Source organism: Tetrao urogallus, assembly GCF_951394365.1.
Source record: "Tetrao urogallus genome assembly, chromosome: 1".
In the NCBI taxonomy this organism is placed as follows: domain Eukaryota; kingdom Metazoa; phylum Chordata; class Aves; order Galliformes; family Phasianidae; genus Tetrao; species Tetrao urogallus.
This window is the reverse complement of record NC_136813.1, coordinates 115,084,848-115,097,455: the sequence shown is the minus strand read 5'-3', so window position 1 is coordinate 115,097,455 and position 12,608 is coordinate 115,084,848. Positions and strand designations below refer to the sequence as shown.

General features: G+C 38.6%; 1 protein-coding gene across 2 annotated transcripts in view; it reads right to left on the bottom strand.

Moving 5' to 3' along the window:
- Positions 1–12,608, bottom strand: part of STXBP5L (syntaxin binding protein 5L) — a gene marked incomplete at both ends in the record, with an annotated part of 176,517 nt that overhangs the window by 83,228 nt on the left and 80,681 nt on the right. For both annotated transcript variants that reach the window (XM_079546881.1, XM_079546882.1), the window contains one exon: positions 8,259–8,393. In XM_079546881.1, the coding sequence (XP_079403007.1) occupies positions 8,259–8,393 (135 nt within the window). The remainder of the gene's footprint in view (positions 1–8,258; positions 8,394–12,608) is intronic.

Here is a 12,608-nt window from a genome sequence, read left to right as displayed (position 1 = left end):
GACATGCAGTCCATGTTGGAGGACATGTCTCAGGAATGATATGCTGATATGATATACAAAATTCCACTTCAGATGGAACAGGAGAGAAAAATGAATGAGATTTAACTTTCTCCATTCTGCATGGTCTTTCCCTTATTCCTCTGAACCTAACATCTTGCTGGATATAAGAGAGGGATATGATAAATCTCCACCTTCCTGCTTCTCTTGAAGTGATATTTGCTCTGCCCTAGTACAGGACTGTGGCTAAGAACGCAAAGCTAGCTGTCCATGCCGCACATTAAGATGAACAAGAAATATGCCAAAGGTAGATCAATGCCTTACTTGACATGCACCTTCTTGTATCTTCAAGAAAAGCATTAACAAGCAAATAACAGCAATGTTTTCTGGAGCACTAGAGCAGTGTTGCATGTAAAGGGGCTGCCAGTCACTAGGCTCTATAAACAATTTCTCCTAAGGGTAGACATAATGACTGCACTACAAATAGGATTATATAAAGCAATTATTTAGCTAATTTAGTTAGTTTACAGAACTCATGAAACACTACTGGAGCTACAACTACAGTAACTGCTACTTTCATCTAGCAAATTATATTGCATGTGAAAATGTGTACACACAAAAACATTTTGCCTCATGTAACTATAGTATACATACTGCATTTTGTTTCCACTCACTGCTATTAGAGCTGGTTTGTCAAGAAGATTGGAAATTTGGATGTTGTCATTAAGAAATGTCATATTGAGAATAAAAACACTGTTGAATTAAATTAAAAACAAAAGCAGAGATCTAACAGATGGAAAGTATGAATAGCTTCTGGGAAACCAACCATATATGAAGTCATTGTGAATGGAACACACTACGTTGATGCCAGATACTTCATTATAGGCATTTCTTCAAGCTGGTTTTAAGGCACCATGTAGAAAGCAATTAGATCTAAGCCCTAGAGAAAGGCAAAAATAAGGAAGCAGTAGAAGAAAATAAAGCATAAGTGAAATACTTGAGCACAGAATTCCTCAAATACTAGGCAGAGTGCAGATTAGAGTGACTGAGAAAACGAGGCTCTATAAAGTTCTATGAAAAGCCAAGTCTCCCAGCGGGGCCTCACAATGGCAGAATAGAAGAGGACGATCATTTCCCTCTCTCTGCTGGCCACTCCACTTTTGTTGCAGCCCAGGATACACTCGGACTTTCGAGCTGCAAGCACATAATGCTGCCTCATGTCAAGTTTTTAATCCACCACGATCTCCAAGTCCTTCTCCCCAAGACTGCTCTCAATGAGTTCTTTTCCCAGTCTATATGAAAACATACCTCTGATCACCTGGATCCAAAACATTACACTAGTCCTTGTTGAACCTCTTTAAGTTCACATGGGCCAATTTTCAAGCTTGTCCAAGTCCTTACAGATAGCATCCCTTCCTTCTATTGTAGAAACTGCACTTTTCAGCTTGATGTCAACAACCATCTTGCTGAGGGTGCTCAATCCCAATGCTTGCATCATCAAAGGGAGATGTTGAAGAGCACCACTTCCAAGACAGAATCCTCAAGGGACACCTCTCATGACCGGCGTCCACCTGACCATCCAACCAATTCTTTAAATATCTAGTAGTCCAACCTTCAAATCTATATCTATCCAATTTAGAGATAAGGATGTTCTTCAAAGGCTTTGCAAAAGTCCAGGTAGATAACATCAGTTCATCTTCCCTGATCCACTGATGCCACTCCATCACAGAAGGCCACCCGATAGGTCAGGTATGATCTGCCCTTGGTGAAGCTGTGCTGGCTGCCTTGGATCACCTCCTCATCTTGCATATGCCTTAACATCTCTTTCAGAAGGATCTGCTCCATGAACTTCCCAGGCATAGATGTGAGGCTCACCAGCCCGCAGATCCCTGGGTTTTCCTTTCTTCCTTTCTTGAAAACAAGAGTGATGTTTCCCTTTTCACAGTCACCAGGGACTTCACCTGACAGCCATGATTTTTCAGATATGATGGAGAGTGGCTTGGCAACCATGTCAGATAGTTCTTTCAGGTCCTTGGGATGCATGTCATCTGGCCTCATAGACTTGCATAACAGTCAGCTTCATGAAGCAGCCTCAGACTTGCACTGTCCTTATGGTGAGAGGGATTTTGCTCCTCCAAACCCCTACTAGATGTTCAGGGATGTGAGAGGCATGGGATACCTGACTGCTAGTGAAGAACGAGTGAAAGAACTTGCTGAGTGCCTCAGACTTCGACATGTCTGTTGAAACCAGTTCTCCCTTCTCATTTATCTGTGGGTGCACTCACTTTGGCCTGTCTCTTCTGATCAATGTACCTGTAGAAAACCTGTAGTTATTTTTCACATCCCTCATTGGTTTCAGTTCCATCTGCACCTTGGCTTTCTTGATCCCATCTCTGTACGCCCAGATAGCATCCCTGTATTCTTCCCAGGCCACCCATCCATGCTTCCACTGTCTATACATTTCCTTCTTATCCCTCCGTTTGACCAGCAAGTCCTTGCACAGCCATGATAGTTTCCTACTTCCTCTGTTTGATTTCTTATGCTCTTGCACTATTGGAATGGTATCCTTAAAGACATGTCAGTTGTGTTCTAATCCTCTGTCTCTAAAGACAGTTTCCCAGGGGATCTCATCCAATAATTCCTTAAACAGTCTGAAGCTTGCTCTTCTGAAGTTTGGAGTTCTGCCTCTGCTCTTTGCCACGCCCATGTTCTTCAAGATCACAAACTCAACCATGGAATGGTTGCTACAGCCCAGACTGCCTCCAATCTTAACCTCCTTAATGATCTACTCTGCGCTGGTGAGCATCAGGTCTAGTAACACTTCATGTCTGGTTGGTATGTCCAACACCTGGACCAGGAATTTATCCACAAAAGACTCTAGAAGTCCCTTGGATTGTTGGCAGCCTACTAAGGTGTTTTCCCAGCAGGTATCTTTACTGGCTGAAATCAGGACGAGAGCCTGTGAGCACAACACATTGTGCAACTAAAGCAAGAAGGCCTCCTCAACAGCCTCCCCTTGATCAGGAGGCCTGCAGTAGATCTCAACCAACAAGTCCTTTTTTGGCCTGGTCACTAATTTTAACTTAGTGTTTCTCAACCCAGTCATGGTTGTTTCTCAGGGACAGCTCTTCACAGTGTGATTTGACTCATCATGTTTATGTGATAGCAACTAGGTCATAGTTTTCTAATTGCATAATGGTTTCCAACTTCTGCTTATTTCCCATGCTGCATGCATTGATGTAGAGGCACTTCAGCTGCGCTACAGGCGATGTTACATTCTTGGAGCAGCCCTCCAAATCTCTCTGGGACAAATCTGACGTTTTTCCCTGCTTCTTCCTAAAGTGACAGTGTTCTCTGGTTTTCCTTTGTCACTAAGAGGTACATCCCCTTCTCACATCAAATCTAGTTTAAAACTCCAGTGATAAGCCCAGCCAGCTTGCTGCCCAGTATGTTCTTGCCCCTCCTGATCAGTTGTGTCCCTCCCAACACACCCAGTGGGAAAGAGCCAAGGAAGAAAACATCAAGTAGCTATGGCTCTACCATAACTCAGTTCCAGTTGTCCCAATTCTTTGATGCGCGAAATCTCGTAAATTCTGACAACTTTAATTTATTCATTCATTAGTTAATGGTGTGTTCAAGCATTGAAACCCGCATGCTTGGCAAGAGGTTATAATGTAGATTTATCATTTTTGAAGGTTAACCAATGGGCTCTTAGGAAGTTCTGTTTTTCCACAAAACACCAGGTGACAATCCAAAACAGGCTGAGAAAATAAATGTCAATATGGTTGGAGTAAATGGAGTGACAAGCTGGGCTTATTGACTACTCCTCTCTTACAGACCTATTTCCAAATATTCTAAAGGAAAGGAGAGTGGCAGTTTGCTTGCTAGAGAGTAGAAGACCAAGCAGTATCACAAGCACCAAACACCTCTGGTGAAGTACTAGCTCTGCTACATGCCACAGAAATGACAAATGAAAAAGTTTTGAGTTATTCTTCACTGTTAGGCAAAAAGATGCTTCCTTGTGGCCAGGGATAGTGACAATGCATGAGACAGTAATGGCCAAGACCAGTGCTGTTAGAGCAAATGCTAGCAAAAATGTTACCAAAATTCCCCATATTCTAACTTTCTTTCTTAGCTCTAGACAAGATCAGGGCCACTTTTTTTCTCAGCTTCTAGAATAGATTCAGTTATGTTCAGTACTGAAAATCATCTCAAGCAAAAAGAATTAATTTTCTTTGCAATATTCGTCTACTAAGGCCTTAGTTTCTCACTAAGAATATATATTGTTTAAAGTTGGTTGTATAATCTCTCCTATAAAATGATAGTACTTATAATATTTCGACCATCTGTTTGACGTATTTCTCCACTGTGTACTTCTAAATGGACCCTAATGAGAAAAAAGACTTCTTCAAAACTCTACAGTTCTTTCAGTAATTTCTGGCACAGAAATAGACACATACACAAGAAAAATCTCAAATAGTAACAAACTTTGAAAGAAAAAAAAATTCAGACCTAAAGCTAACTTTATAAGTCAAAATAGCAATGCAGGACAAGGTGACCAAATCTACTATATTCTGTGAACAGTCTAAAAAGTATACCGCTGAAGGTCCTCCCTCTTCAGGTCTTCAACCCACTAAGCCTCTTCAGCTGACTCTTTCTCTGCAACAGAATCACTGTTAGAAAAAAAATTCTTGCAATTATTTGATAGGCCTCACTGGCAGGCATTGTTTATTTTTTTCTTTTGTTCAGAGGTTCAGTATTTGTGTTCTCTGGAAATAAAATCATCAGAAAACAGTTTGTGTGGCTGAAACCTTGCTAGATATAGGAACAGACTAACATGAATTACTAGAATAGGTTTTCTACATTCCCTATTTTCCCTATATTCCCCACATATACAATACCATTTATGGTATGATTTACCAAGCAACATCATCATGGCATTGCAGGGACAAATTCAGTCCATGATGAAAACCTAGAATATAGTCTGTAGGTGTTTTCCAAATGGGAGAAATGACAACACGAGTATTCAGATTATCTTGGCCATAGTGATAGCAAAATAGGCCCTCCTCAGTATTCTGAAACAGTAACAGAACTGAAATTTTGGCTGGTTCTTTTTGTTCATCTGTTTTGTGTTCTGTTGTTTCTTTGGGTTGGTTTTTTTTTTTTTTTTCAACTCACAAAATTATCTGTAATCTGGTTTTACATTGACTAAGATGTAATAATATATAGTTCAACATACCAAAGTTTAAGCATTTCAGATTTTTTTTTTAATTAATCAGTACAATCTCTTATAGTTTATCACTGCAAAAGCTTGAAACTCTAATGATAACTGAGGTAAATTCATGATCTGAAAATTCATGGAGAATCCATCAAAGGCAGTTATGAGACAGTGAAAAAAATGAGGAGAGATTTTAAAAAGAAGCAAAGTTATGTTGGTAGCTTTTGCCTGCAATTTTAGAAACTATAGATAAGAGTTACATGAAGAGAGAAAAACCTCTCCTTCAGGTTTGTTTGTGCAGACCAGACACAAATCTGACACACTGAAAATTCTATTTAAGCCTCCACTGAAAGAGAGAACTTGAATATAGCATCAGAGCAATCAATTTACTGGGCCAATAATTTTGACACAGATATACCTGCACAGAAGGTAAACTGTTTCCAAGCTTTATGGACAATACTAACTTTATCAAATAACCCCATACTCTAAAATGATATAATGTATCTCTGAATGAAAAACAACGTTATGAGCACTGTTACCTTCATTCATGACTTCATTCATGAAAATGCTGAAGCCGTTCCTGATATCATACCTATATTGTGTTTTCCTACTTTCTCTCGTCATTGAAAGTATGTAACATCAACAGACCCTATGAGCCTACAAAGCTATGAACAATGCAGTTTATAATTCATCTTACTGAAAACAGGAGTTTGGTCCAGAGAATTCCAGAGAGGCCTTCAACATGAATTATTACACGCTCACGTGAAAGTAAAGTGCATAAATTATACTAAACTTAGAAGATTAAAACAAAAACTAAAATATTAGAATATATCCATGCCCCAAGACAAAATTGCCCTTTCTACAGTACAGCTCAATGGATAAATCATAAAGGAAATCATAATCATAAAGGAAAGTCTACTAAGTGCATGCTTACCAAATACACTTACAATTCATAGCATTTCCTTTAAAAAGTAATCTAAAAGTTACATCTTTTCCTGCAAGAAAACTGGAAGGATTGAAATTAACCCTTTATTGAGATATAGTAGTAGCCATATCTCATATTCCAGACAGAGGTCAAATAAGTTTACCAGGAAAAGTCACATAGCTTCAATATTAGCAGTGCCATAGCAGCTGTTAAGGGGGATTGCTGTGGCAAACATCAACACTGCCCACCAATTTCTTATTCTAGTGCAGAAAATTAGTCCAGGGACACACAGTATCCCTCTATTTACCTGTGTAATTGCAGGCAGTGACAACTTCTTCCAACACCAAGAAGTACATGAGGAGATCAAATGGAGAGGATACAGTCATAGACTAGCATACTTCTTATAGGGATCAACTTGTAAGGTTGATAGAAGCAATGAATACCTGTGCTCAACTGTCATCAAACAGTAAGTGACAAGCCAGCTTTTTAGAAGAAGAAACAATTACTGTAATCACACACAGTATCCTCAAATAGCTGAAGTCACAAGGCGTAAATGTTAGGTCATCTTTATCCTTAACAGCTTTTTGGATGAAAAATTTTGAGAAACTTCAATACACTGTTGCACAAGCAATGCAAAGAAGATAAGAGAGGCTGCTTGTTCACTAAAAGGTTCTAGAGAAGTAGCCTCTGCAGCTAGCCTATCTCAACAACTCCATACTGAAGTTTATTGGTACACAGCCCTTATTTCTCTCACATTTTTCATTGAAGAAATGTATTATTTTCAGATAATGGCCCTTGTTCACTGAGCTTGGTTAACTTCAGTTCACTACCTAAGGTTACAGCTGTCTCTCTATAAGAAGTGTCTCAGAAAGTGCATGAAGTACCATGAGTTTGTCAACAGCAGTTTTTCTTTACGGAATTTCACAGAAGAAACAACTGAGAAATACTTTTTCATTTCTGCCAAGGTTTTTACTTGCATGAAACATAGATTTATCCCAGTCAGATTTCTACGTCTCCCTCCATTTCGTACACATGGCACAGGTAACCTGAGCTAGCCTGTCAGAGAATTGTCATTTATCAGACACCAACATTAGTTCATTACCTCTCCTAACAGTTCAACAACAACTCTGCATAAAGATCATCAGGTCCTGAAATGAGCAAGATTTAACTTTGAAATTAACCCTGTTTTAAGCAGGAGGTTTGGTCCAGAGAACTCCAGCTCTTTCTCATCTAAATAATTCTGCTGTTCAATTGAGAAAAGTTTTTCACAAAGTTCTTCATGAAGTCTTAGGGCCAATAATATTCCACTGTTCTCCTTGGATGATGTCTGGAAACGCAGTGATGGCAGACAAAATAATTATATGAATATCAGTATACATAGGTCGCTCTGAAAGTAATGTCTCCTACTTATTTTCATGCAAATGATAACAACTACAAAGAGCACAAGAATACTATTTCATAGAATAAATTCTTACTTACCAAATGCTAACTTTCAACAAAGTCACCACCATTAGCTGTGCATTTTCACCATCAGTGAACAAGAGCCTGCACGCTGTGCTGATAAAAATCTACACCAGCAGAAGTGACACATTATGGTTGTCACCACTGCTGAAATGCACCACCCACCACCTCCCTGTGCTCACATTCACTGTTTGGTCTCCATAATCGTTCAGTCAGTATTGGTGAAAGTCAGTGTGTGCCATTCTACTGCATGGAGCAATTCAGTGACACAACTTTGTTTCCCCTGCACTCCCATGTCAGACGGCATTTTGTCAAACTGCCCCTCTGCTGCCATCTTTCCCATGGCAACAACATGTAGTGGAATATTGGTGAGAAGGTTCAGTCTCTATCTCCATACCATCACCTTGTGCCTCTGACTTCATAGGCCAACATGACATAAAAGATAGCAAGCATTACTTTTGGAGCAGCCCCTATATGTTGATATACATAGTTATGAAGATATCAAAGTCTGAATTTATGATAGTAATGATTATCTGCATTTCATGGTACGTGAAAGTTAAACAGGCTCCCAAATAGCATTTTCATTTACAAAAAAAACAAAAAAAGCATTCTGAAGACAGCAATGAAAGTCACAAATACAAAAAAATCTGCACTTACAGTTCTATTGCTTTGTTCCACATGATAACATATCCAGAAAGAATGAAGGACTCGATATTTACAATGTGTGTATTTCCCCGCTCTGTTCCAACATAAAGCCATTTACTCTGGAAAGGTAGATGGCAGTAAGTAATTCTGCAAAGGAAAAACAGAACAAACAACAAAAAAAAACTGACTGAACACCATATAAACAAATTTTTAAACACTTTTATAGAGAAAATAACTTTTCTTTCCATTTTAAAACTTCAAGAAAGAACAGCAGGCACAGCATTCTGAAGAATGTCCAGTTTTGGACATCCTCTGCAGAAAAATCATAAAAGATAACCTGAAACAAAACAGGGCCATACTATCCAGTTTTATTAAGAATGGGGTAAAAATGTCATATCACTTGACCATCATTCATACAAGAAAGTGTTCACTTCACTGGCTGTCCAGGAGAACAGGGCACTAGATAATAGCAATACTGAGTGCAGTTAAACATTACATCACAGACAACTGAATCCTGTGTTTGTATCATTCCCACAGGGTGATGAGCCAGTAACATATTAGCTTGGAAAACATCAAGGCAGTTTCACATGATAATATATATAGAAATTTTCAGTTACGTTGAATCAATAGATTCAGGCTCCTTTCATTATTACAGTTATTATACAAATATTGCATACATGCAAGCAAAAAAAAAATATAGGAGATATAAAACCATCTGCTGCTAAAATGCTATCTAGATAGGCTGAAACTTTATCTGATCTGGTGATACAGCCTCAATAATTTTGAGAAAAAGTGATTGTTTTGCCTGCTATGTCATATGTTACTACATTTAGCATTTGATTCCACAGTCAGGCTATTTCAGCTTTTATATATAAGCATGATGTAATCACTATGCAATAATTTTTGTTCCTAACATCTCCCTTCCCCATAAACAAACAGCATTCAAGACAATAAATATTTCAATTTCTTATGCTAGAACAATCTGAATTCATTACAAAGGAATGAGATGGAAATCTTGTTTTCTTGATTCAAGTGATACTCAAGTATGATATAAACGTTGTTCTCTCCATTTGCACAAGGCTATATTTTCTCATTACTCACCTAATTTTGGCAATAATTCCACAGCCTTTAGTTGGGAACAAACCAAGTTTTTCAAGAGAATTGATTTGGGAGTGAGAACTACAGTTCAATGTGCATAAATGAAAATACTTTCAAGGAGAAACTTTGTACTTACACAGTGAGCACAGTCAAATCAACAAGTATCTGACAGAAAAAAAAATGCAGGAGATTTATGCCACCAACATATCCCTTGCTGGAACCTGTTAGCTTCATTATTCTGTTCATAAAAGATTCAAAGAGCAATCTGCTCTTTTCACTCCCTAGTTTTACAAATGTTAAGCTTGTTTTTATGCCTCCCTGGATCCTTCAACATCTCAATTTCTGTTGCCTTTTTTTTAGCAGCATCATTTGTTACGCTTTGGTTAGATTCATACTGAGTCTGAATTTTTATCTGCTGTATTTCTATACTAGCTCTTCTTCTCTTTCATGCACTCCAAAGCAGCATATGTGTGCGCTGTTAGGTTACAGCCCATGCAAAAACCTCCTTAGTTACTGGCTGAGATACTCTTCTCTTACTCACTTCATATTAATGTTCACTCAGCACTTGCTTGTAGTAAACTATTAAGCTATAAGAAAATAAAATTTGTGACTTTCAAAGTGTTGAAAATGGCTCTCTTGAGACTGAGAAATAACAAAGTGACAAAGTTACAAAGTGACTTCTAGCTGACTAGAATACTTCCAGTCCAAATTCTTGCAATCGAGTTGTCAGCCTAAGCAAGTTCGAGTCTAGTATCACAATGAATTTCAGTACTCAGATAAATCAGTTCACAAGCAGGAAGTAGTTTATGGCAGAAAACTTGATCTTGAAAGTACAAGGCTGAGTCCAATAATACAATTATGAAATATAGTCTCAAAATCACCACAGACAATGCTAGATTGCTTTGGTTTTCCTTTTAAAATTTGTTTCTATGTTATAATCTCCAGTATGTTCCGCTACAATAATCATCAAATCAAACGGGTGTCTAATGTTCCAGCTTTTGTATTACCTCCATTTGCCTATCTTCCGTTTAAAATTTCAAGGACATAATGTTTCAACAGCAAGATCTTGCTTGTAAAAGCAGAATCAGACTAAAGTAACCATACAATCATAGAATGGCTTGTGTTGGCAGGGACCTTTAAGATCACCTAGTTCCAACTCCATGCTATAGGCAGGGCACCTCCCTTTGGACTAGGTTGCTCAAAGCCCCATCCAGCCTGGCCTTGAATGCTTCCAGGGAGGGGGAAACCACAACATCACTGGGCAACCTGTTCCAATGTCTCACCACCCTCACAGTAAAGAATTTCTTTTAATGTCTAGTCTAAATCTACCCTCTTCCAGTTTAGAACCTTTTCCCCTCATCCTGTTGCTATGTGTCCTTATAAAAAGTCCCTCCCCACCTTTTGTGTAGGCCCCCTTCAGGTACTGGAAGGCTGCTGATAAAGTCCTCCTGGACCCTTCTCTTCACCAGGCTGAAGAACCCCACCTCTCTCAGCCTGTCATCACAGGGGAGGTACTCCATCCCTCTGATCATCTTTGTGGCCCTCCTCTGGACCTGCTCCAACAGCTCCACGTCCTTCTTGTGCTGGGGGTCCCAGAATTGGACGCATTACTCCAGGTGCGGTCTCATGGGAGCAGAGGGGCAGAATCATCTCCCTCGACCTAATGGTCATGCTTCTCTTTATTCAACCCAGAATATAGTTGGCCTTCTGAGCTGCAAATACACATGTTGAGCCTTCATGAACAGAAACCCCCAAATCCTTCTCCTCTGGGATGCTCTCAAGCCATTCTGTGCCCAACCTGTATCTGCACTTGGGATTGCCCTGATTCAGGCGCAGGACCTTGCATTTGGCCTTGTTGAACTTCATGAGGTTGGCATGGGCCCACCTCTCAAACCTGTCCAAATCCCTCTGGATAGTATTCCTTCCCTCTTATGTGTCAACTGCATCACTCAGCTTGGTTTCATCTGCAAATTTGCTGAAGTGCACTCAATCCCACTGTCCACATCGTGGACAAAAATGTTAAATAGCATCAGTGCCAGCACTGATCCCTGAGGAACACCACTCATAACTGATCTCCACTTGGACATTGAGCCACTGACCACAACTCTCTGAGGGTGACCATTGTCACTGACAAACAGTTACAAGAATTATTTTCCCACTGGTCTATCTGATATCCAGCTGCTGTAGCTACTGGTACCTACGATATATAGTATGGTTAACGAGAAGAGAAAGAAATGTTGCTAAAGAATGAAGATAATAACAAAAAAATTTACTATTGTCTTAAGCTCAATTACTTCCTCTTTAATAACTTCATTTTGATGTGATAGTCGTATATGACAGCCAGATAAGAAAATATTATTTGCATTCCTCTTTCCACAATGAAAATTACATCATGAATCTTCTTCTAGCAAGACCTCCCTAGCTATCTCTAAAAAGAAAAGCAGAAAACTGTAAAATAATCCCAAAAAACACTAAACCATCAGACACATTAATTAAAAGACTGTACTCAAAACAGAAACATAGTTATATACACTGTGTGTAACAACTATATTTTTAAAATTAAATGCATACTAGAGCACAAAGTTATGGAATTATTAGGCATTTTACTACAATACAATGTCAGGCTTCACCAAACAAATCCACATGATTTTCATACTGCATTGCACAGTTTTCTTCTATATTATGTAGTAATTTAGTTTCCTTTTTCATTATGTAAATTAAATGCATACTATTTTATGTACTATTGACTTTTCACTTTTAGAGAGAATATTAACTTTAAGGCTTAAAAGCTTTGAACTGAGACTCGGGTTTTTAATGATCATCTTGTATTTCAGTAAGTACACAATAATTTCTTCAACAAAAAACAATGCTGTCTCATACTGTTGGAATTATTCTGGATGAAAGGAATCCCTATACTAGACATATATAACAGAAGCAAATTACACTGTCTTTTGACACCTCTACAAAAGATCAACTTACCAGAAAAAAAAAAAAAGAAAAAAAAAAGAAAAAGAAAGAAATCTATTTTTCTTCTTAAGAAGGCAGGTTTGGAGTGATTTATGCAAGTATGAAATGTTTCTGCAAAAATTTAATCAGATTGTCAATCTGATTGAGGTAATATGGAATCCAATTAAATGGAGACCTCAGAATCCGCTCAACATTGACCACTTACAGAAAGCCACCCTGAATTGTGGATATTATACATTCTTAGCCTCAAGCCAGCATCAAAGATATGGTATGAGTAAGGTATGAGGTATGAATCTA